We start from the raw sequence: 27,507 nt of genomic DNA on the forward strand, positions 1-27,507 counted from the left end.
AATGCCTAGAGCGCCAGGTCTGCCCAACCCAAAGGAGGCAAAGTGGCGAGCTTGAAAGGCTGACTACAAGTGGTAAAAGCATGCCCATTCACAGCAGGCAAAAGACAACCTCTATGAGTGGGGAAAGCTCATCCACATCGGCGCTATGCGCTTGCAATATATCACCCCAGACTTAATAATTAGTGATAAGAAAAGCAAAACAGCAAACAAACTAGATAGTGAATGTTGCAGGACCCAGAGTCAACAAAATAGAAGAATAAGACCTGGGGTGGGGAGGGGGCAGGAATCACAAAATATAAAGACCTGCAAATAAGTGACTGTAGAGTGACTGTGTGAAAGAAAGCAAAGATAGTACCAATAGTGATAGGTTTCTTGAGTGCAATTCCGAAATAACTGGAGCACCACTTAAAGCCCTTTAGCATTGATAAAACCACCACCAGTCAATTGCAAAAATCAGCTTTAACTTGGAACAGCTTATATACTGCAACAATACTTTTAGTACCATCAAACAATAATATTTGCCTATCCCTGGTCCTTGGGATGAACTTGATAGATGATTAAAAATGACAAATTTAGTCTAAAAATTTGGCTGACTATGCAGACAATCATAATAATAATTACATAAGTGTTATTGTAGGACCTATAATGAGAGTCTTACTTGTACAGGTAGTTCTTGACATATATCTGTTTAATGATGGTTCAAAATTATGATGGCTTCAGAAAAAGTTACTGCCCTCCTTTGCAGTCATTTGACTGAAGTTCTGGTTCTTATGACAGTTGCAGTAACTTGCAGTCATTTGTTTGTGATTTACAATCTTCTCAGACAGCATCTGATAAGCAAAGTCAGTTGGGGATACAATGATTATGTGAGTTGTTTAAACACTGCTATAAAAAAGGTTGTAAAATTGACTCTAGTCCTCTGATGACTCATTTAACAACCACATTGCTTAGCAATCAAAATTCCAGTTTTAATTGTCATCATTGTCATAGGTCAAGGACTACCTATAATGCCTTCAATTAGAACACTGCCTTTCAGATAAAAAGTACTTGTGTGATTTCTTTTACATTGCTAATGTAAGTAAACCTGTAATTCTGAACAAGCATGCCATTTAGTGCCAAACTCTACCTTAAGTTAGATTCTGTTGACTCCTTCATAAAAAAGAAACAAAAGAATGATTGCAGAAAATGGTTTTTATATTTCAAGAATGTCTAATATAATTCGTTCAGCTAATGTATTTCATAGAGTTGACTGTGAAATGAGTCTTAGGTTAAGCAGAAGAGATACTAAGAATTTGAAGTGCCTCTTTTACAGTGCATTCCTGATCTCTATTTTTTAATATAAGGAATCTTTATTGCCTTATATATTCAGGTTCCTAGCATGGTTATCTGTTCCATCTGAGGAACTTGTATATCGTAAAGCAAATATTTCCAAGAATGACTTTTTGGTTTCCAACACTTGTTCTTAAGAGTATCCAACTGCCGCCCCCTTCTTCCCCTCCCTCTCCCCCTTCAAATCAACCAAGTATTGATGTTTGCATCAGAGATTGAATTGGCTTACTGCCTGAACTGGACATTATGAACTGAGAGAGAATAATTGACAAACTCAACTAGCTGGTTTTAATGCTGAATTAGAATTCATAATTTTCTGGTGTCTAGTCTGGTTCCTTGCCCCCGGACCAAACTGGCTTTCAAAGACTTGTGATGTTTGTATGTTATTTTTTCTGAATCCGTACAGATAAAATTGAAAGATGTTACCTCTTGCTTGCCGACTGATATTATCCTGGAGGCTCTGAGTCTAGTTTGTTCAAGGTATGTGGGGAATCCTACATACCCTAGAGCAGTGGTTCTCAACCTGTGGGTCACGACCCCTTTGGGGGTCAAATGACCCTTTCACAGGGGTCGCCTAAGACCATCAGAAAACACATATTTTCAATGGTCTTAGGAACCGAGTCATAATTTTATGAGGAACTATATTAAAGGGTCACGACATTAGGAAGATTGAGAACTCCTGCCATAGAGCTTCACAATTTTGAGGGGTATTTTCCTATTTCACTCCAGCGATTATAAAATACCAAGATAACATGTAGGTTTTTAAAACATTTTTAAGTTGCTCAATTTATCATAATTCATCAGTAGCTGTATGCAAACAGAATCACTGAGAATAAATTAATTTAGATGATAGTGATATGATATGCAAACTGAAGAGGAATTCCAAAGCAAATTTACTTTCAATAAAATGTACAGCTCTACAAATGAGAATGTCAAAACATTTGAAAGCTGGCTTGAATAATACTTTTTCGTGGCCATTGATTCCTTGCTTCCTTTGCAAGGAAAATATGAAAAGAAATCTTTTAAATGCATTTAAAATATTTCATTTTATTCACTTGCTCATTTCAGTTTAATATATACAGCAAATGAATATGCATAAAGTTTGCACATGTTTTCATGTGTATAATATATATGAATAAAATATAGGATGAGTATATTGGGATGTTGTGTTGAAATAATAAGTATTATGCAATATAGCAATGCTTATGGCTTCAGTGCTTTAAAAGGAGATTTTTAGCAATGGCTGTAGCAATAGCACTTAGACTTATATCCCGCTTCACAGTGCTTTACAGTCTTCTCTAAATGTTTTTTAGAGTCAGCATATTGCCCCCAACAATCTGATTTTATCAACCTTGGAAGGATGGAGGCCGAGTCAATTTTAAGCCAATCAGAAACTCTTGGCAGTGAGTTATCCTGCAATACTGCATTCCAGCCACTCTTTTCTTAAATCAAGTCACAGAAATTGATATTCTGGGCATCACTGTTACCATATTCAGAAGCAGTTGTGTAGCTGGGTATCAACCAGGTTTGATCTTCTCCAAGCATTTTTTATATGGATTTAGGTTGCAACATTCAAAAGCTAACTGAGTTTATTTTTAGTTCAGGAATTTTGTGGGTGGAGTTAAAAAATCTAGACAGTCTTATCTGAATACTTTGGATAACCACATGTGATGTAGACCATACGTAGTTATGCAGATATAGTACTCAGAATATTTGATAAATGTATTACAACTGCAGCTAGTTTCATAATGGATTGAACCCTTGGAATTAAACTAAAATCAATCAGTTACTTGTACTTTTTAATAATAGTAGAAATTAAATTCCAGTGTTTTCAATGAGATAGATCAAATTTATATACATTTGCATGATTGTTGGTTTATTATATTTATATGCCAGCCATCTCACTATCAAAAGTGACTCTCACAGCTTATAATGGCATAAATGTAGAAATATAAAAACATTAAAAGCATTAAAATTAACAAATAAATATTAACAACATAGAGCATGGATTTTTGAATGGGCTTTTGTCCCTTATTCAATCAACTATCTCCAGCATTGTGTACTTCCATCAATAACAGAACAAACCAACCACAGAGCCAGGTGTCAAGCCCCTCTAGGAAGACAAAAGTCAAGCCCTTCTAGTGAACACATGAACTCATCTCCAATGGCAAAATGTTCTAGAGCAGAAGTCACCAACCAATGATCTGCGGACCACTGGTAGTCTGTGAGAAAATTTTGGTGGTCGGCAGTGCACCTGTGTCTGGATTGATGTGTGCGAGGAGGGATGGTAGCTCGGGGGAGATAATGGCATTGGAGCCCTTACCAGTTGTTCCCTGGCCTGCGAAGGGAGGGTGTGATCTCTCGCACCCCTGCCCTCAGGAGCCACAAACCTCTCGCTGCCCCCTGGCAGCTGCCAAGCCTCCTCCCATTGTGCTTCTCTTCCTCCACACCAGAAGCACTCTCACGCCCAGCAGGAAGGAGAAGGCTTGGCAGGTGCCAGAAGGGCGGTGAGTGCTTTGCGGCTCCTGAGGGAATGGTCAAGCCTCCCCCTCGCAACATCTTCACCTCAGGGCATCGCTGGCAGCCGTTTCCTGCAGCTCAGGAGGTCCATGATCTTCCCCCTGCTGCTCAGCCTCCTTGATGAGGGGAAGCAGGAGGCAGCAGGGAGACAGCTGGATTGCCCCACCTCCCCACCAACTTGTCGGCCTCCAGAAATCAGATTCACACCACCAAGCACCAGTTCAGAGGTTCCTTCCCCCCCCCCAGGATGGGAGGGGGAGAGAGAGAGAGACAAAACAGAGAGAGAGAGAGGGAGGGGGGAGAAAGAGAAGGGGAGAGAGAGAGCAAGACACAGAGAGAGATAGAGGGAGAAAGGTAGAAAGAGAGGGGGGATGAGAGGGAAAGAGAGAGGGACAAGACAAGAAAAAGAAAGGGAGACAAGACACAGAGAGAGAGAGAGAAAGAGGGAGAAAGAGAGAGAGATGAAAGAGAGGGAGGGAGATGAGGGATCCCGGTGTTTTGTTTTTTGTGGGAAAAGTCCAAATGATTCTGAGTATTTAAGGTTGCAGAAAAGGCAGCCAAGCTAAGTGCTTGAAGGACCCTATCCCATCAGTGGGAGTCCAGGCGCTTCAGTGAGCAGCATGCTGGATTCATATTAGTGGTTCGTAGGATTTAAAATTATGAATTTGGTGGTCTACGAGGTCCAAAAGATTGGAGACCCCTGTTCTAGAGGGCAAGGAGCCAAGGCAGAGATGACTTTTCTCCTGGACCTCACTATCTAAAATTCCTTATCCAATTCTACAGAACACATCCTCTCCTGTGTGAATTGGGCAGGCCAGTCCCATTGGGACAAGACTTTTTATCAGATAACCAGTTCCCATGCCTAAATGACCCAAAAGCAAACGGGCCACCAATGCAGCTTACATAACTGTGGTACTACATACATCACCCTAGGACTTTCAGAACTGTCTGCTTTGCTGCCTTACCAGCTGTTCAGATTCATTCTTATGCTAGTCTCATACAGTTCAATCAGATTTTCTCTCATGGAAATGCAAAGATTGGTGATGTATTATGTAATATTATTTAGAAACCATATTTAGTTTAGTAGAACATACCAAGTTAAATAATTAAGTTCAATATTGCTTAATTCCAGTGGTCGGCTGCAACCAGTTTAACAAGTGGTCTGGTAAGCAAGCGTGTGTGCAGCACTCAAAAAACACCGATTTTAACCTCAACAGCTTACCTTCTAGGGCATCTCCAGTAATTAGAATAGCTGAGACGCAGAAATCTGCTGTGCTACATAAATGAACTGAGATATGAAAGACAGAAATATAGGACAGGATAGGGCAGCGGTGGGTGGGTGGAGCCAGCTGATGGTCGGGACTACTGGTTTCACTAGAACCAGCCCGAACAGCAGCGGCCCACCACTGCTTATTTCCTTTTAGAACATAAAATATCAGAGTTGGCAATCTTCTAGTCCAACTCCCTGCTTAAGCAAGAAACCTATACCATTTCAGACAGGTGGCTGTCCAATCTCTTCTTAAAAACCTCCGGATGGAGCACTCATAACTTCTGAAGGCAAGCTGTTCTGCTGGATTGTTTTCACTATTAGAATTTTTTTTTGCTTAATTCTATGTTGGATCTCTCTTTGATTAGTTTCTATTGGTTGGTTTTTTGTCTTGCATTCAGATGCTTTGGGCCCTCTTTTTTTCTGGCATCCTTTTATGGTCCTTCTTTTCACTAGACTAGCTACACCCAATTCCTGAAACAGTTCATCACATGTTTTAGTGTCCAGCCTCATAATCATCTTTGTTGCTCTTGTCTGCATTTTTTCCAAAGTTTCAACATCTTTTTATAGTGTGGTGACCAAAACTGAATGCAATATTCTAAGTGTGGTCTTATTAAGGCTTTGTAAAATGGTACTAGTATTTCATGTGATCTTGTTTCTATCCCTCTGTTAATTCATCTATTATTTTACAATAAATAAAAAGGGTAGATTTTACAATATCTACCCCCTTTTTTACACTAACCAATTTCTTTAGCAAAAGGGGACATGTTGAGAGTTTAAAACAGGACCACACCACTAACTTCACCTAAGTTCATGAGATTTACTCTTCAACATTTAATAGAAAAAACTTCTACCTAGATAACTTATTCTTTTTTCTTCAGTTTGTCTTTAGTAGTATTTAGAAACAAGACAGATAATAAAAAGTTAATTAAAGAAATGTATAAGCAATACAAGTATAAAAACAAATAAAATAAATACACTAGATTTAACTTAAGATAAAGAATGATCTTGACAGACTTTAATATTAGACATTATCTAACAAAATGAAATTCAGTGGTTCTAGGGTGCATTAACAGAGGGATAGTCAAGAGGATAGCAAAGGCTCAAAATGAACAAAGACTTGCAACAAAAGTCAAAGATAATAAAAAAAGTTTCTTCCAACATATAAATAACAAGAAAAAAAAATCAAGGAAACAGTCGATCCACTAAAGAGACAAGATGGCGAGGAAGTAACAGGCAACAGAGAGAAAGCAGAACTGCTTAACTCATTCTTTGCATCCATCTTCACACAAAAAGAAACTATAGCTCCACCCATCAAAAACATAACTGTAAAAGACAGACCAGAAATAAAAGTTAAAATAAGCCAAAAAAAATAGTAAGAGAACACCTGTCTGATCTTGATGAACACAAATCACTGGGCCTGATGGATTGCATCCAGGAGTTTTAAAGGAGCTGGCAGAGGTCATCTCCGAACCACTGCACCATATCTTTCAAAATTCTGGAGCACCGGCGAACTACCAGAGGACTGGAAAAGAGCTGATGCGGTTCCTATCTTCAAAAAAGGAAAAAAAACAGACCCAGGAAACTATAGACCAATCAGCCTAACATCAATACCTGGGAAGATACTGGAAAAGATAATAAAAAAACAGATCTGCCAACATCTAGAAACAAGTAAAGTAGTAACTACCAGTCAGCACGGGTTTGTTAAAAACAGATCATGCCAAACCAATCTCATTTCATTCTTCAACACAGTGGCTAAATTAGTAGACCAGCAAAATAATGTGGACATAATATATTTAGATTTCAGCAAGGCATTCGACAAAGTAGACTTAGTAACCTAGAAAAAAGTGGAATAGATAGCACCACCACTAGATGGACTCGCAACTGGCTGGCAAACCGTACTCAACGAGTAGTGCTTAAGGGGTTTAAGTCTATATGGAGGGGAGTAAGCAGTGGTGTGCCACAAGGTTCTTTCTTAGGCCCAGTACTCTTCAATATCTTCATTAACGACTTAGATGAGGGAATAGAAGGGGAACTTACCAAATTTGCAGATGATACTAAACTGGCAGGAATAGCTAACACCCAAGAAGATAGGCTCAAGATCCAGATGGATCTTGACAGACTAGAACACTGGGCCATATCTAACAAAATGAAATTCAGTGTAGAGAAAAGTAAAGTCCTACACTTAGGCAAGAAAAACCAAAAGTACACTTATAGACTGGGTGAAACCAGGCTCAAAAGCAGTAACTGTGAGAGGGATCTTGGAGTCTTAGTGGACAACCAGCTAAATATAAGCCAGTAGTGTGCAGCAGCTGCCAAAAAGCTAATGCAATCCTAAGTTGTATTAACAGAGGGATACAATCAAGATCAAGGGAAGTACTAATACCACTCTATAAAGCCTTAGTAAGACCACATCTAGAGTACTGCATCCAGTTTTGTTCAACACTATAAAAAAGATGTTGAGACTCTAGAAAAAGTACAGAGAAGAGCAACCAGGATGATTAGGGGATTGGAGGCTAAAATATACAACAAATGGTTGCAGGAACTGGGCTTGGCTAGTCTAGTAAAGGGAAGGACCAAGGGAGACATGATAGAGGTCTTCCAATATTTGAGGGGCTGCCACAGGGAGGAAGGGATCAAGCTATTTTCTAAAGCACCTATAGGCCAGACAAGGAATAATGGATGGAAACTGAACAAGCAGAGATTTAACCTGGAAATAAGAAGAAACTTTCTGACAGTGAGAACAATCAACCAATGGAACAGCTTGCCCTCAGAAGTTGTGGGAGCGCCATCACTTGAGACTTTCAAGAAGAGATTGAACTGCCATTTGTCAGAAATGGTGTAGGATCTCCCGCTTGGGTGGGGGGGTTGGACTAGATGACCTACAAGGTCCCTTCCAACTCTCATTATCTGTCTGAAGTGCTAATACCATTTTATAATGCCTTGGTAAAGCCACACTTGGAATATTGCCTTTAGTTTTGGTTGCCACAATGTAAAAAAAAGACGTTAAGACTCTGGAAAGTGTTCAGAAAAAAGTGACAAAGATGATTGTCAGGGGACTGGAGGCTAAAGCATAAAGAATGGTTGCTGGAATTGGGTATGTCTGTGTAATGAAAAAAGGGTTAGAGGCGAGGTGACATGATAGCAGTGTTCCAATATCTCAGGGGTTGCCACAAAGAAGAGGGAGTCAAGCTACTCTTCAAAGCACTTGAGGACAGGACAAGAAGCATTGGGTGAAAACTAATCAAGGAGAGAAGCAACCTAAAACTAAGAAGAAATTTCTTGACAGTTAGAACAATTAATCAGTGGAACAACTTGCCTCCAAAAGTTGTGAATGTTCCAACACTGGAAGTTTTAAAGAAGAGTTTGGACAACCATTTGTCTGAAATAGTATAGGATTTCCTGCCTGAGCAGGGGGTTGGACTAGAAGACCTCCAAGGTCCCTTCCAACTCTGTTATTCTATTCCATTCTACTCTACTCCACTCCAAGAACATTATTAAGTTAACAATTTAATCACATTTTCCTGGAAGATTTTATAATGTATTATTTAAAAAACTTCCTGAGAATTTACTCAATTTCATTTCTGTTGCTTCATTTGTCTCATCTTCTACAGTTCCTTTATTAAGGACTTCCTTTTGTTGATCTGTAAATTCCATAATCTGTCAGATTTGTTTCTTCCCTCCCCCCAGATTTAAGATCTTTTGCTGTGTAGTTGAGAACAATATTAAATATACACCATTATCTCTTCTGTTGTCGATATATTCCTCTTTTCATCTAGTTGTATGTAAAAATTCTTTATTTTGTTTTTCAGAGTTTGATAAACCAACAGAATGTGTGCTTTATTGCCTTTTTAAAGGAATTTTGCTTAAAAAATTATCTTATTGTAGGTTTTATTTAGTTACTTCCACTGGATTGAATTGGTTACAATTACTTTTATCTTTTGTTCTAAGTCCCAAATTAGATTCAGTTACTTCAAGTCATTTATCAAAAATGTCCTTTTGTTCTTATATGACTTTGTTTCTATTAGATGCCAGAGATAAACAGTCCTCTCATAAATATTTTATTAGAATCCCATATAGTATATAAAAAGATGTCAGGAGTTAAAGTGGTTTGTAAAAAACACTTTAATTGACCTTTCAGTTTAACATCATCTTATAACAATAGGTCATTCAGCTTATACCTTTTGGTCTAAGGGTTCCTATATACATTTTAAAAATTATTGGATTATGGTATGTATAACTGAGAACTTGCACATCTATAAATTGAAGTAATAATGAAGATAGGTATAATTTCCACAAGAGCTCAGAATATCCTTCCATGTCAAAGCTAGAATAAGGAACCTGCCTTTTACCACACTTTTTCTGTGCATTTTTCTTCAGTAAATTGACATATAAGGAAATGTTTATTGTCATTTTTTAAGAATAAACTATTGCAGAATCAATTCCGTTTGTTAGCATCAGGTCACTACTTTTGTTGTACTCTCTCAAATTCAGATATAATTTTTTAAATTCCAAACTAGCATTGGTTTTAACTCAACTAATTTTTTTAAAAAATTGCATTTCTTTTTATAATTGTTGCATTGTTATTTCTATTGTTTTATGTTTTTTTCAATAATGCATATGACTCCAGTCACAGTAATTACTTGCCCAAATGTATTTATTTATTTTATATATTTATATCTTTGAAGTTTCTTGTAGCTTGAAAACATACGATAGACACATCTCTAAAATTTAAATGAAAAATAGGATAAAATTAAAATAGTAGCATTAAAAAGCCTCTCTCCTAAGGCATAATAAAGTTGGGACTTGTTTAAACTACAGAGCAATTTTTTTTCCATTACCAAAAGAACGAGAGTTACCAAGTGTCCACTGTGTCTTACATGGATAATTAAAGAGTAATAGATGGACTTTATGAGTTTGGGCAGCCTCATAAGCAGCTTACAGTGGGCAGGTCTTTCTTAGCTTGGGAGGAAACCAATATGCACTGAATTGTTTCATCTAAGAGTCATTGCTCATTAGCAGTACTGCTGTGGTATAGGCCAGCTGCGTTTCTTGACTGACAGTTATGCATGTAAAATATTGCAGATTGCTCCACTGGTGGTCGAACTTTCAGCTTTAATATGCTTTATAGATTTTTTACTTGTTTTGCCAATTTCATTGGGTGCAAGAAGTTTTGAACCTTTATGTGCCTATATTTAGACTGTCATACACTTTGATAGCTGTTTCTTTTCAAGGATTTCTATTTTTCCCAGGTTTTTATAATACCAGTTGTTTCATTTGAAACATAGAAATTTGTAACAAACAATACATAGATATCACTAAAGCTGCCAAAACATTATTCAAGATGTACACTGCAACTTTTTACAGTGCTAAATATAGATATCAAAATTATTTTCTTGTCTTAAGTAAAGATTGCCTAAAATTGAATACAAATTAACGGAACACATTAAGGACAGAAATAGAGCAGATTCACATTGCAGAATATTTGTGAAAATTTGTGAAAACTTGAGATACAATTATTACTACTATTTAGATATTTATAGTTTGGAGCATTATCCTTGGAAGTGTACAATTCATGAGCAGGTTTCTCTTCTCTTGCATATAGGCAAGGCACCTCTGATTACACAAATAAATCATTTTGCCTTTTGATTCCTGTTATGTAATACTTTACATTTTTATAGTCATAAATAAGATAAAAAGAAAATACTAATACATTTTTCTCTCATTTTTTTCTATAGACAAAACCTGTTGCATTTGCAGTACGGACAAATGTCAACTACAGCGCAGCCCATGATGATGATGTCCCTGTTCCAGGCATGGCGATCTCATTTGAAGCAAAAGATTTCCTACATGTTAAAGAAGTAAAATAGTTTACATTATTAATTATTGCAATACTCTTCTGACATACTACTGTTAATTAAGCTTGTTGCTTTATATACCTTAGATATAATAAAGAAAATTGTTAAGTGTGACAGAGATAATAGAGCAATTTGCACAGTTATTTGGCAGGAAACCCACTGCTCATGCATAACATCTGACAAGGTGCAACTCCCATCAAATCCTTTCAGTTATTTTGATTGACATATTGGGATCCAGAAAATCAGTAAGGTTGCCCGAGACCAAACAAGGTAAGAGGGTGGGTTATATGCTTTCATAGAGGACCATTTAAAGCCAACCAGTTTGTAGTATGAGGTGAGTATGAGGAAACATGAAGATGAAAGATTTTACTTGGAGTATTAAGACTGCTGCCAACTGTTCTACTGTGTTGGGCATGCAGTGCTGCCTGAGATTTAAGAGGGTCATGGATGGTTGTAGGAGAGGAAATAGGGTTGTCATAGCCCACATTTATACTGCTCTCCATAATTTCTGAACCTTAAGACAGTGTGTTACCACTTTTATTTCTGCAAAATCTAACTTAAACCAAAGGAAAAGCCTAAAGTGAGATTTTAAATCTCAATTCTGTGAAGCAGAGTAAGATATAATGACATAGTGATGGATGACACTACATTCACTGCTGTTGCATTAGCAGCTTGATGAGACATATTTACTTCCTGCTTTATAAACAGCTGGCAATACAGAGGGAAAAATTCCCAAAGAGAATTAATTTATATTTGAGACTGTCCATTCATCTGTTCTTCCTATACATGAGGGTAGAATATTGTTTACAAAGGAACCCTGACTCTGGTGACTCATAAAATTAGATGTTGAATATTAGAATGAGAAATATCATCTTTCTTGCTTTGTCCTAAAAGATTTTTGGGACAATGAAAAACTATATAGTATGGTTTCACAATAAAGTCTTTCTTTTACATTTATAATTGTTTCTAAAATAGTAACTTCATGTATTTTAAGTCCCCTATCATCTAAGAAAATAGCCACAAAATAGCTACATGAGCAAAGAGAATAATTTACATTTGAGAAAGTGCTACCCTACCAATTTGTTTGCAGCTGATAACCTTCTGAAAGAAGATTAGACCTTAACCTGAGCACTGACAACTTTAAAGGAAATATTGAACTTCCAAAGGAAATATCAGTGGTATAATTACTAAGGTACAAAGGTATGAATTCTGCTAGTTGAAAGAGCCATAATGTTTAGCTCAATGGTAGTGGTCAAAATCTGAGGCTGTTTCACACAAAGATGAGGGCTTAAGTGAATGAAGAAAGGATTTTTGGACTAGTGTCTGTTAGAGTTGTGCATTTGATTATGAGATCTTCCTTAAAAGAATGTCTTGGAGGGCAGAAAAGTGAAGTTTGCAAAAGCTGTTACATACAAAGTTGTTACATCAAAGACTTGACTAGGAAGTGGCTTTCCACTGTGATTTTTTTTCTGTGCGTTAGAAGATAGTCTAGAGGAGCAGCTTAAGCAGGGCCTTCCTTGAATATTCTCTTCCAAGAGTAATTCCTAAACATGAAGCAACTAAGTAGCACAAATCTAAATATGTGATAGGACTGTACAATACTTCAATTCCAAAAAGATGCTTCAGTGCACTTTTGGATAGCAGTCCCAGTGTTTAAAGAACTGCAAGGAGCTGTTTTGTTTGCAACCACACTTTATGAATCACTTTTTAATTTTGATTCTCAGCATTGTACAACATACATTATAACAGATAATCAGTTACAAATATAGAAGCATGCTGTTTGTACACTGGAACTACTGCATAATGTAGTTAGCTCCTGTAACACCTTAGCTTCAAAAGTTTTCTAATTCTTTCTGAAAAGAACTGATCATTTTGGCCATATACTACTTTATCAATAGTCATTCTAGTGTAAATGTTTAAAAGGTGGATTAATTATAATATCTATACTGGAATTTCATTTATTTAAGTAGAGGTATATTTTTTTCAATGAAGTGAGCTTCCATCTTCCTTAACCTTTTTCAACTTTCTAATACGTGATTAAGCTAAGTAGTCAGAGCAGGATATATTTAATGCCAATGCCCTTACATAAATCAGTGGTGTAACTCCATCTGGAATATTGCATGTAGTTTTGGTATATAAAAACTGGTATATTTTCAAAAAGGATATAGGGGAACTAGAGAGTGGTCAAAGAAGGGCAGTCCTTTCTGCTCTTAAAGGGCTGGAGCAGCTTAAAGGCTGTAATATTTGGAGATTTTCAATGTGAAAATGATAGGGGAAATTATTGAGATATATCATGGCATAGATAAAGTGGACAAGGAAAAGTTATTTTCTCCCTCTAAAATTATTAGAATCAGAGGTTACCCAATGAGATTGTATGGAAGAATCAATAAAGATAAAAGAACCCTAACCCAACACTTTGGAATTGTCTGCCAGTTTTGTTAACTTTAAAAGGGGCTAACCTGTTTGTGGAAATTCTGCAAATCACGAACTATTAGTCTTATTAGAAATTTGTTTGCCACTCTAAAAGCAGACTACTGGACTAGGTGGGTGTACATTCTTAAACCATTATAGATTTTACAAAAGTGAAAGCTGTAAATATCAATGTGAAATCCTGAACAATATATATTCCTTTTTCTAAAGTGAGGTTTAGGAAAGGAAAGCAGCAGCAAATACTTGTTATTTGAAGATAAATCTTATGTAATGAATGGAGGCGGGGGAGAATATGTATATGGTGAGAAAGAAGGGAGAAAGAGCGTTAAACCCTTTAAGTGCTAGGAGTATTTTTTTTTCTGCTTGTTTCTTTCATCTCCTTTTTCATTGCACTGAAATTATAAATTCTGAAAAAAGCAACAGAGAAGGCATTATTAAGGTAAAAAATGCAAGTAGCTAACAGATTTTTTTCTATATTTTAATCATTAATCCCTGCTATTATATAAATTTAGTACAACTTGCATTTTTAATTTAAATTTAGATAGACAGTATGCATCCTCTTTCTCTCTCTCTCCTTCTCTCTCTCCTTCCCTCTCCTTCCCCCACACAAAACATATGCATAAAATATACAAATAGGTCATATAACTACAGTGGGGGAGTGTACTTATAAGAATGAAAATTAGTCCTTTCCTAAAGGTGAAGCTATTTGTGTATTATGGAGAATAATGATATGCTCCTTGCAATATGTTAATTTCCCCCTTTTTAGAGGCTGGAATTGACTCCAAACTGATTATAAAACTGAACTTTGGTGCTTTCTGAAACAGGGGTGTTAGCATTACCAATCAGAAAACATTAAGTAGCAATTTTTTTCTGATGAAAATTTTAAAAACTATTTGGAAAATAATGGAAGGATCTGAATTGCAGTAATCCCCTGCATTTATAATAATTTTATAAAGATCTAGACCACTGTTTCTCAACCTCAGTAATTTTAAGCTGTGTAGATTTTGATTTCCAGAATTATGCAGCAACTGGACATTCCATGTACAAATCTATTAGTGACATTCACCATATTATATATCATGGAGAAATTTAATTCAGAAATTTGAAAATATGTTGGTTGTACAATTACTTATATAGAGTTTAATTTCCATATGTAAATAAGGCTATATTCTGTGGACATTTAAGCATGAAGTAAATAGAGCTCAGTGATCTTGCTTGACAAAATTGTGTTATATAGGCAGCCCAAAAATACATTAATACTGACAAATACCAGCAAAATAATTCCGACATTCTTTCTTTCAGAAATTTAACAATGACTGGTGGATAGGACGATTGGTAAAAGAAGGCTGTGAAATAGGATTTATACCAAGTCCAGTGAAATTAGAAAACATGAGGCTACAGCATGAACAAAAAGCTAAGCAAGGAAAATTTTACTCTAGGTAATTAAAAATGTCTGTGAAATTATCTGTGATCAGTTATCAAGTTTTATAACAAAAATCCATTTGTTTATAGTAATGTTCAGTCATTTTCAAACAAAATGAGCTTTTAATGTAAACATTAGTTTTTCTTTCTTTCATTGAAAGGAGAAAAGTAAAAAATCTAAGAAAGCGGACTTCTATTTACATACCCTCCAGCTTAGCAGAATTTTCATTATAGGATTGTACGTATCTCTTGATCATACATGTCTGGCCCTCAAAAAGTTCATTTTGATCTTTTAAATCCTTTAATCCTAGGAAAGGTTTTGAGTGCCTTTATGCAACTATATCTTGCTGATGTTCACATACCATTTTTACTTGAGTGAAAAATGGAAAACATTATGACATCACTGAATTATTCATTTTACAGGCCCATGAAACGGCTATAAGAACATGCAAGACTACTTCTGTTCTCTTCTCTCTTGAACACACTATGTCCCAGCAATATAATTGAGTTAACAAAATTTGGCATGAATCTAAAGTTGGTTTATTGTTTTATAATACAGAATCAGAAAGCTTGATTGGCCAGAATTCCTTCCTTAGGTTTTATGTTAAACAATGAAGCTGTCGAAGGGAAAAAGTTAATATTTCATGTTACAATGGTGGTACTTCATTTTCTCTATCCTTCTTACATTTGAAACTACAGACGTGTTATTGGAACGTGCTTTTCATTATCATCCTATTGTCAACAGAGGAAGTCAGCCACATTATTTCAACTAGCTGATCATTTATTTAAGAATGGAAAATCATATGAAAAGCATTATTTCTTTATTTTCCTTGGTCACCTTTTAGTGGTCACTCTGTCTTTAGCTGCAGCAATTTTAGAGTAGGCATTGCAATATAATTTCATTGTTATTAAAAAGCATACAAAATTACTTAGGTCAGGGATTAAAGAATATTCAAGTATGTAATTAAATAATCCCACTGCCTGCCATTGATTACTTTGAAAGAATTAATTTTGATAGTGTTCAGATTTTTATTCCCTATTTTTCTATCAGTGGTATATATTGGCATTTTAATGTTTTAAATAATATCCTCCTAACTAAAAGAAATCATGACTTTAGCTATATAGTTTTGTTATTGTAGAATTCAAATGATCTTGAATTTACACAGTAGATAAACAAGAAGGAGGCAGACATTGGAATATTTCTGAATGTTGTAAAATAAAATTTAAGACTTGTCCTCCCATATTCTGAACATACTGACAATATTGCCTTCTGAAATATTGTATATCTTTGTTGATTATTTGCCATCAAGTTGGTTTTGATCCTTAGTAACCACATAAATTTTCTCCTAGATGATTTGTCTATAACCTGGTCTTTCAAAATTTACAAAAGTAAAGCAATTGCTACTCAAATCAAGTCCATTTGCCTTGCTGCTGTTCTTATCTTCTCTTTCCTTCTATGGTACCCTTCCCGATATTATAGAGTTCTCAAGAGAGTTATGCCTTTATATGTGTCTGATTCAAGTCTGAACTCTTTGTGCCTCAAGTAAAAACCCTGGGTCTATTAGTTTGTATCTAATTAAACTATATAATGTAATAGTTTGTGTAGGGAACTATATAGTAGGAAATAATTCTATTAGGGAGCACAAATCCCTTTAAAACAAACTTTTAAATTGTATTTCTGCAATATATATAAATATTCTCTGCTATCAGGACCTATATGTATCTTTGACAAAACTTTTTTTTCTTAAGAATCCTTACTTCTAAAAAAAACCCCATCCTTAAAGCCAGATGTGTATGATCAAGAGATGATATGCACAATCCTATAGTGAAAATTCTGCCTCTGGGGAATGTGTAAAAAGAATCCTTAATTCTTTTCCAGAAGTTCTCTAAAATGTACTGTATATCTTTTAGTATAGAAATCACATAACTATTTGTTCAAAGTCCTTGTGATTTTTTTATGTTGATTTAATTTTACTTGAACTATTAAATTTTTAATCAATAAAAAGGCTCCAGTTATTCAACAGAAAGTTTCTGACTTGTAAATACCGTATATACTCAAGTATAAGCTGAGTTTTTCAGCACATTTTTTGTGCTGAAAAAAAACCCCTCGGCTTATACTCGAGTGAGATTCCCCTCTGAAAAAAAAATGCTGTGGAGCTCCAGAGCTGGGCAGCCGCTTCCCTGCTTCCGTGTTTCCTTTGCAACTTGTAAGCATGGTGGTAATCAGAAGCAGAAAAGTTCTTGCATGAGGATATATTGTTCTTTCTTTTTTAAACTGTTTTTAGGGGAGGAAAAAGACCCACCGTCATGTGAGAATGCTCAGACACAAAATCTATCCGCCCAAAAATAAGTGTATGTGTGTGTGGGGATTTTAACAGAGGGAAGACGGAGGGAGAAGGCAAAAGCGACGGAAGATCCTTCAAAGGAAACTGAGGGGGAGACTCACCCTTGGTCCAGATGAGCCCCCTTCCCTACTCCTAAGGAAGCAGAGGCAGCCAGCAAGGGCAGGCAAGCCCCACTTCGCGGACTCCGTCCATCCTCGCTCCCACCCACCCACCCACCCACCCAAAGCCACGAAGTCTCCAAATCGCGCAGCCCAGAATCGCCCTCCCCTCAGGGAGCAGCAATGCATGCGTTTCCGAGACAAGAAGCTCCACCGTGCATGAAAGCACCCTGGCTCTAGGCTCACGGGCTCAGAAAACAACGCGAGCTGAGGTGGCTTCAGCTCGCAGCCGTTCCTCAGCCCCAGCTGCTTTCAGTCCGCTCAGGAGGAGGAGGAGGTGGTGGCGGCTCACGTTGTTTCTGAGCCCGCGAGCCTGAGCTCAGAAAACAATGCGAGCCGCCACCACCACCTCCTCCCCTCCTTCCGAGCGGACTGAAAGCAGCTGGGGCTGAGGAAACGAAGCCAAGCAGAGCGAAGCCACCTCAGCTCACGTTGTTTTCTGAGCCCGTGAGCCTAGAGCCAGGGTGCTTTCATTGCATGGCAGAGCTTCTTGTCTCGGAAACGCTGGCGTCATTGCTGCCCCTGAGGCGAGGGCAATTCTGGGCTGTGCGATTGGGGGACTTCGTGGCTTTGACTGAGTGGGTGGGTGGGAGTGAGGACGTTGACTTTAAGCACTGCCAACCGAGTGTTTCACAAATACCAGTGGGACCTCCGTCCACCACCACCCCTCCCTCTTTTGCCTCCTTCCTTCTGATCAGTCAGGTTTTCCCAGTATTTGCTCACAGCTGCGTTTTCTCTTCTGCTGTGCTAGGTGTTGAACGCGGGGATTTCTGATTCCCCTTACACATGCTTGGATATGCCGCGGGGCGTTTTCTTCCAAACGCCCCACGGGCAGAGAACACTGACTTTCATGATAGTGAGATCGTTTCCCAAATTAATTGATTCACTAACCCAAAAGAAGAAGATGATGATGACAGTGGGAGGCAGGAGTCACTCTCTCCCTTGCAAGAAAAAAGCAAAAGCCGTTCTTATGAGCGCACTCTCTCTCTCTCTCTCTCTCTTCCCCCCCCCAGAATACAGTCAAGCCATTTCCAGCGCGCGCGATCCACCCCCGCCACTTTGCACCATGCAAATGCAACCCCCCCGGGATTTTGTATTTGCAAGGTGCAAAGCAGCGGCGGCGGATCACGCGTGCTGGAAAGGGCTTGACTGTATTCCGGAGAGAGAGAGAGAGAGATCATAAGAATGGCTCTTGCTTTTTTCTTGCAAGGGAGAGAGTGACTCCTGCCTCCCAATGTCATCATCATCAACTTCTTTTGCGTTAGTGAATCAATTAAACCTTTCATGATAGTGAGATCATTTCCCAAATTTCCCTTAAATCAGGGAAGAAATCAGAAACAAACCTTTGGACTAAGAAAAAGCCTGTTCCTATGATGTCATTTTTGTTCACTGCAGTTTGAAAAGTGTGAAAAAACACACTTCTTTTTCTTCATCTTCTTGTTCCCTATTTACTGGTCTCTTTCAAAGAGGAAATTGTGAACATCAAACTTATTCTCAACTGTCCTAGTGAAAGTTTTAATTAGATAATAATTCCCTCCTGGTGGCATTTTTTAATGCCAAGAGTGAATGAAATTAACTTGCAATTGAGTATGCCATGTTAATTCATGCCATCTTAACACTAATGAAAGCAACATGCCTTTTTAGTTATATTTCATAGTAGTATCTATTTTTCATAGAGGTATCTATTTTTATTTTTGAAATTTACCACTAGCTGCTGCATTTCCCACCCTAGGCTTATACTCGAGTCAATAAGTTTTCCCAATTTTTGAGGTAAAATTAGGTGCTTCGGCTTATATTCGGGTCGGCTTATACTCGAGTATATACGGTAATAACTCTGGAGATAGGAAGCGGGAAGATTCCTGTGTCCAATTTCATTGTAGTTAATAAGTCTTTGCTGAAGCCTTTCCAGCAAAGTAAACTTATTGAGTCTCCTAGCCTGTTAATTTATTTTCTTGAAAGTTCCAAAGTTCTTAGTTCAGATATAGAAGCCATATTTGACTTTACAAATCGCCAGTAGAAAATACAAGCTACATCCAGCAGTAATACAATTACTCATCGTATAAAGTTGCTGCTTAAGTGACACCTGTGGATATTGATCATATTGAAGAAGAACTATTAAAAAATAAGAGAAAAACAATTTAATATTTAGAGTTTAATATTTACAGATTAATTTTTGTCAGATACATAGCAATAAAAGTCTATCTTGATTGTGATTTTGATTTTGAAATTTGGAGACAATTTAAATATATATTAGAGCATTTTATTATATAATTATTTGTACAGATAGATTATTTACATTTTCCTTGTGGTTTGTCATACTGGAATTCTATAATACATATTATTATAATTCTGTAAGGATTCAAGGAGAAAACTACCATATTATTTCTTGGTGCTGACTCAAGAAAATTATGAGATAATCGAAGAACTGTTTATTCATTTGTTTACTCTAGTAAATCAGGAGGAAATTCATCATCTAGTTTGGGTGATGTAGTACCTAGTTCCAGAAAGTCTACACCTCCATCATCTGGTAAGGGGTCATATGTTCTTTATTGTGATCCGCTTAATTGCCTATATTGATATACTTTATACTTTTCAGTCAGGAGGCAAATCTTCTTAGTGGTGGCAACCATTAATTTTCCCAAGAATTTATTAGCAAGCTTCACGTCTCAAAAAGTTTAAATAATATATTTTTGTGTATATGCTAAAATTGTGACAGCAAATACATTTAATAATGAATTGATAGAGTTAATTCACATGTTTGTGTTAAAGTAATGTGAGACCAATTTGCTGTAAACATCAACCTCAGGAAGGAAACAATGACAAACCACTTTTGGAAAACCTTATCAAGGAAACTGCGGGAATTTATCTAGGCAGTGTCCAATAATTGTTCACAATTGAACAGAAAGAAAAATATTATAAAGCCATAAGGTTGCTTAACTGATTTTTTTAACCGAATGAATAACTAGACAACATCCAGTATCAATTGAAAGTGTGTTTGATAAATCACTAAAGGTGTAACTTTGCATGGCTAACTGTAACCTAACTAGCATCAATAATGAGAAATTGTACTGTTCTTATGCAGAATATCATGTTCTTATATCTTATATAGTAAACTGCAGAATTGATGGTCAGTCATGTAAATATTTTTACATAATATCTGGAATGCAAGTCTTTGTTGTAATGTACTGTCTGTAGGTTTCCCACAGGTTATCTATTATCTCTAAGGTTACTAACAACCCTTACATTATATCATTCTACGATCTTACTGGCAAATGTAGAAAATAAGGTCCAGTAAAATTCCTGGGAAGAGATTCAAATTAGGAAATGCAAAAAAAGGAATTAGTGAATTCATCCATTTCCATAACTTTTATTGTAATATGCTTGTAGAGCTAATGCCTTGATTATGAGTCTCTCTTTGTTTTCTTTGTCTCTAACATGGAAATGCTAACATTGACTGCCCCTGATAGTGTTGTTTTGAATGTTTTCAAATTTTGTTAAAACATTTTTGGTTTCCTACCATGAAATAATTAATTTTGATGCTATAGTAATAGATGATTGCAGTAATAGGTACTTTTAACATAATTTATGGGGGCATGATGGCTCAGCAGTTAAAGACGGTGAGTTATCAGCTGGAAAGCAGACAGCCAGGATTCAAGATCTGAATGCCACTGGATAAGACTGCCTGTTACTTGCCCCAGCTCCCTGCACACCTAGCCATTTAAAGTATGCAAGTGCAAATAGATAAGTATGTACCACATTGGTGGGAAGGAAACACTATTCCATGCACCTTAGTATATAGTGTTGCTGGCTACAGGACCACAGAAATGTCTTTGGACAACACTGGTTTCCTTGACTAAGAAACTGTGATCCTCTGTAGTCAGACATGAATAGATATGGGAAAAATATCTTTACCTTTAACATAACATAATTAACAGGATTTCGTTTTACTGCAAAATGTATTATTTATTTTTAATGTGGATTTTAATTGTTATTTTATTATTCTTACTTTAAATGATATTTTATGGTTTTGATTCTTTTTGCCTGTATCCTTAAAAGGTTATTATAATTGTAAGAATTATTTGATTTCTATATAATAATAATAATAATAATAATATAATAATAATAAATTAATATTAAAATATTATATTATAAATATTTTGGATAAAAACATGGTGGTCTCCAATCAACATGAATTCTACAGAACTTAACAACAAGTAATAAAGTAGCCATTGCAGTAAAACACAAATTAATAAATCCCATAGAGAAGCTTCATAAATATATATTCATCACAGTAAAACCAGTCAAAACTATATAATGAAATAGAATATTAAACACTTAAATTTTGATAGAATAGTATGGTTTTTATTTGTCATTTTAATGTTAGTTACAAAAGACTAACTTGATTTCTTTAAAAACAAAATTCCAAACCACTGGTATGTGCTATTCCTGTCCTTGAATTCTCCTTCAACTATCACTTCTAATAGCTTTAGAGCGTAAACAGGTTGTCCTCGACTTACAACAGTTCAATTAGTGACATTTCAAAGTTACAATGGCACTGATAAAAGTGACTTATGAAAATTTTTTACAGTTACGACCTCTGTAGCATCCCCATGATCATGTGATCAAAATTCATATGTTTGGCAGCTGGTTCATACTTATGACCGTTGCTATGTCCCAAGGACATGTGAACACCTTTTCCAACCTTTTGACAAGCAAAGTCAATGGGAAATTCAGATTCACTGAACAACCGGTAAGTTATTAACTTATCAATTGCAGTGATTCACTTAACAACTATGGCAAGAAAAGTTGTAAAATGATGTACAACTCAGTTAACAAATGTCTTGCTTAACAACAAATTTGGGGCTCAATTGTGGTCATAAGTCAAGGACAACTTATGGGGCTTTAAATAGTGGTGGTAGAGCCTGGATGCCTTCATGAAGTAAAGGGGAATTTTTCAAACTCACTTATCCCAACTTTATGCAACCTGAGCCCCTTCCTACCTTTCTACATAATACATAATATAGTAATAGTTTAATAACAAACTCCCAAAATATCATCCAATGTTACTGCAATCTTAATGTTAAATATTCACCATATTAAAATATGTTAAATAAGTTTTTTTTTTAAAAAAAGCTGTTTTAACTTTGTGAGGCAAGGTGTGCCTTCCTAGAGGTCAGAAAGTGGGAATTAAACCTTGGATGCAACTTCTGTTCTTTCAACCAAATGTCTCATGGTGAAGTAAAAACAAAGACATTTCAACTCTCCTCAAACCTGTTGCGTTATTTGTTGGTTAAAATTTCTCAAATAACTAAGTTTTACATTTGCACATCAAACTTAATTATAAAACCATGTCATAAATCTGTTGAATTCCATATTCAGTTGGAAGCCATTCCTTTCAAAAGTGGCTAGTGTAATGCAATTTCTGGTCGTGGTTTATGAATCATACCTAGTGGTTTTGTGTGTCATTCAAGCATAGAACACACACATTATTTCTATTTGAATTCATGGATAATACTAGTTTAATTTCTGACTGATCAATCATGCAATATTACATAAAATGGCACGATTTTAAAAAATTTGTACTGCTTAATTTCAGACCAAATTGTCCTTATATATATTTCTTTAAAAAAAACTTCATTTGTCATTTGTATGCTTTTCAAGGATTAAAATAAATTGATAGTCTGTTCTTATTTGTTTAATACGTACATAATGCAAATATATTTAAGTGAAATATGTTTGTTTAAACTTGAGCAAAGCTTTAGTTTGTTCAAATAAATATCTAGGTAATTTTCTCATTTCCCATATATTATATCAGATTTTCACTTATTAAAAAAAATAAATTATAGCTGTTTAAAACAAAACCAACTTATTATATATAACTCCCTTTCTATATAATATATTAATATTTACATAAGAGAAATTTTTTAAATTTATAATTACTTTATCTGCAATACTGATCTACATTCATTTCTTGAGAAAATAAAATAATTAGGCTTAACTTTTTTGTTTTCATCCTGGCCCAAAACTTAATCCTTCTCTGATTTTGATTCCAGCAGGACGTATGATTTCCAGTATATAGTATTTGCCCATGGACAATCATATATTAGATAAGTGTTTCTCAGGCTTGATAATTTTAAGATGTCTGAACTTCAATTCCCAGGATTTTCCAATCGAGTACGTGGTTGGGGAATCCTGGGACTTGAAATCCAGACATCTTAAAGTTGACAAAGTTGAGAAAACTTTATTAGATATATTATTCTTTAAGATTGATCTCTGTTCTAAGGCTTTTGGAATTTCATAAATTCATCTAGTAACACTGGTTGTAAGAACCTGCTTGTGAATTCAGTGTTCAGTACAAATATTTCCACATTCTTAGACACGTATGATCAGTTTACAGTAAAGTATATTTATAAATGTGAGTTGTTAGTAAAATTGGAAAAATTATGAGCAAATATTAGATATAATTTATGCTTTTGCCATATATATTCGTGTATAACATTTCTGTTATTAAGTCAACCCTCAAAACAATATTTTAATTTTCACAATTGGCATATTTGGGTGGCAGGCTTTTCATGGTATTTTGGATAAAACTCTGAGGTTTGGCTTATCCAAGGAAGGGTTGATCTAGAAGTATATTCAGGTAATTTTAAAAAGTATTATCATATATACGTGCAGATAACTTTTGAGGTGTATTTTGACACATAAAATTCTTGGTTTATCTGCCCGTGTATATTGTATATTACTCTGAATGTACATACTTAATTGTGATGTAATATATTTTTTAGAATTCCCTTTTTCTCCTTCTGTTTGATGGATCTGACATGCAACGCTACTGTTTTAATATGAACGTCTCCTTCCTGTCTCATAATTTTATATTGTTTATCTGTATATAGCTATAGATATAGATGCCACTGGTTTAGAGGCAGAAGAAATTGATATTCCAGCAAACCATCGCTCCCCCAAACCCAGTGCAAACACTGTCACATCACCCCATTCCAAAGAGAAAAGAATGCCCTTCTTTAAGAAGGTAACACCTACTTCCAAGATGCCATCTGTACACCTGCTGAACTGCACTGTGTTACATTTGAGTCCTGTTGACTGTCTGTGTCTCTTGACAGGACAATAACGTGCATGCCTTTGTTGTTCTTTGTTTCTTTTTCATGCTGCTGTAGCTAAGCAGAAACAGAAATCGGTAAGTTTGCGCTGACAGAAGCTTTGTTTAATCTGCCACTGGCATCATTAGCATCATCACATACAGTTTATATTATGCAATCATTTTAATACAAATAAATAAACTCATCAAACAGCTGGCTGATCCCATAACACAGCAGACTAGGCCCTGTGAGTGACTGAGTCCTAAATGCTTATGGTACTTTTCCTTTTTGATGGAATAATAAGCAGCTGAGGGAATATTTTAAAACATCCACGGAAGTAAATCTTCAAGACCAGATGATGCACCACAATAGTGCATGCTTACTCTTTGTCATTTTTCCAGAATTTTTTTACTTGTGATTCAGCTTTATAACTAATTTTTGTTAAATCTAAATAGATACTCATCTTGTTCTTTAAAAAGAACCTGCAATTTTTAATTTAGTCAGTATTTAAACTTCTAATCCACTAGGTGCAAAATCTGCAAATGAGCAAGACCAGTGGAAAACTGCAGACTTGTTTTGGCGGTCTACTGTGAGTTTTTCCTATTGTCATATATAAATTATTTCCCATTGTTCTTGCCTTTTCTCAGCAGTCATATTGTAGTATCTTGCCTAATACATAGCAGAATTTGGTGGCACCTTTCTTAATCAAAAGTACTCCATAGATAGGGTATTAGATACATAAATCATCACGATCTTTTCCTCTGTCCTGGGATTCTTAACATACTCCAAAAAGCCCTATAGAGTTTTTATTATAACTGCCATAAAGCAGTTGAATTGTAATTGGGTTTTTAAATAAAATCATTTTTAATTTTTATTTTCACCGAATACATTCTTACATTGCTTATTGTGTGCATTGCCCTCTTTTAGACAAGTGCACTTTAAATGTGAGTGCCAGCTCTCATAATTTTTTAACCAATGTGGCCTCAAACTGCAGGATTGGAGGCTGAAATCTAACATATTGAGAGGGTATTAAATTGGAGAAGGTTGATAGATATATTTTATCAGAAATTCAGTCCAGACTGAACAAATTCCCTTTATTTGTTTTTTTAATACAATATTCAACAAACACCCATTGTTGCATTAATTTCTTTGGCAATATCATCTACACTTTGGCACTACTTTGCAAAATAAAATTGATCAGATTAGTAGTGTCCAGTGGTAAATCTTGCTGAGAGGCAAAGTATGACCTTAATGAATAAAACATATTCTTTATTGCATTTAGATCTACATATATAGATCTCTTATATAATTCTATTCCTTGTATTGGTTTTACACAGAAATCATGTACACAACTAACTGAAACTTAGTCATGCTATAAAATTCTAAAATTTGCTGACTTCTGAGTAGAGGCAGTAAGATTGGAGGAATGGAGTCTATTGGTGGTAACACTACTCACTTATTATTGTTAATTTCTTCTCTCTTTTTTTGTAAGAGGGCTGTCAAAAATCTCAACAAAATTGCCAGGTGCAATGGTAATTGCTATGATATGTTGACATTTGTTCACCATAATTTGGACAGCATTCTAATTAATTCACTGATGAATCAAAGCATACCCATCAGATGGAAAAATCACCCTTATTAGTTTGTAGAATGAATTTGAAAGAGTAATATAGAAAGGAATGTCTGTTGTAGTCCATTTTAGCCTCTTAACATATTGCCACTGACAGCATAGTTAATTAAAACTGGGAAAAGCTGAAGACTGGCATACAATTGAGTTTAACAAGTACCAGTATTCCATCAAATAAGGTAATTTCTGTACCTACTTACCCTAATTTTCAAGGGTTATGATTAGCGTGAGGCTTTTATAGATAGTTACCATAAGACATGGACATATTACAGCAGGGCACTGATCTGCTAAATATAAAGAGGGTCATGACATAGTACTTCAAGGTTGATACATAATGCATGCAAAAGATTATACCTAGCAAGAATAATTCATTTCTATAACACAACGAATTAATAGGCTTTGCTTCTAACCATTAAGAGAGATTTGGCACTCTAAAAACTTAAGTTCACATGCTTTTGATGCCTTGGGCACTATATATCATTCTACTCACATTATCAGTTATGTGGTGAATTGAATGAAAAAATTTTCTAACATTGATATATGTTTTATGTGGTAGGTTGCTTTAGACTGCTGCTTGTGTGGCATTTTGTGCTGTTGCCGTATTATGTTTGTCCTTGATTCCTTATAATTGTATTCTACGTTATTACTTTTTGTGGTTTTGCTGTGGATATATTGAATCATTTTAAATCATTCTGTAATGTTGACTTATATATTTATACTGTATTGGCCCTTGAAAAATAAACCTGGCATATCTATATTGAAGCGTTTTTCAGGTTGGTAGTTTTGCAATTGATATATATTGCACTCTGCAAGAAAGCATCAAAATTTCAAAATGAGCATTCTGGGTGGTTATTTTTTTTATTTTTTTTATTTCCTTTCAAATACACGACCTTTTTCCCAGTTTCATATAATTGATAATAATGTGTAAATTTAATTATCAATTACTTATATAACTTCTGCGGTATATAACTGTAAACATGTAATTTATAAAATAGAATGGATTGTCTTAAAACTTTTCTGATATTATCCAGGGTCATCTAGGAAGAGAAAAAAGTACTGCACAGGATTCTTTATATATTTAGAGTGCAGTTATAGATATTTGTCTGGATTCCTATTATCATTGAACTAAGTCTTTTAGCTGTCAACATGTAGGCAATGGCATTTCAAAATAGTATTGTTAGGATTTAATAAATTTCAATTTTATATTAATAGATGAAAGAAAACTATTTTTTTTATTTTCTGTTTGTTTCTTGACCATACTTCACAGTATTATTAAGATATTGTTTGGGATCCTTGATTGTATTTCCTAGGTTTGAATAATAAATGGAACCGTATTTTTGCAGATTCAATGAAATCTTCATTTACTTTTTGATATGTTCCTTTTACAGTCATTACCTTGGCCCTCTTAAATAATTATTCCAATTCAAAATACAATTTAAATTCACTCTGCAAATAAG

General features: G+C 35.5%; 1 protein-coding gene across 4 annotated transcripts in view; it reads left to right on the top strand.

Annotated features, from left to right (window-relative positions):
- Positions 1-27,507, top strand: part of CACNB2 (calcium voltage-gated channel auxiliary subunit beta 2) — a 169,558-nt gene that overhangs the window by 121,647 nt on the left and 20,404 nt on the right. For 2 of the 4 annotated variants that reach the window (XM_026716101.2, XM_087915537.1), the window contains exons 4-7: positions 10,855-10,977; positions 14,707-14,843; positions 19,780-19,856; positions 24,223-24,356. In XM_026716101.2, the coding sequence (XP_026571886.1) occupies positions 10,855-10,977; positions 14,707-14,843; positions 19,780-19,856; positions 24,223-24,356 (471 nt within the window). Of the gene's footprint in view, positions 1-10,854; positions 10,978-14,706; positions 14,844-19,779; positions 19,857-24,222; positions 24,357-24,501; positions 24,522-24,950; positions 25,013-27,507 lie in introns of all 4 variants that reach the window. The other 2 variants (XM_087915538.1, XM_087915536.1) reach the window with 2 other exon arrangements.

This window comes from Pseudonaja textilis, chromosome Z, assembly GCF_049901715.1.
Source record: "Pseudonaja textilis isolate UNSWEBS1 chromosome Z, rPseTex1.2, whole genome shotgun sequence".
NCBI classification, from domain to species: domain Eukaryota; kingdom Metazoa; phylum Chordata; class Lepidosauria; order Squamata; family Elapidae; genus Pseudonaja; species Pseudonaja textilis.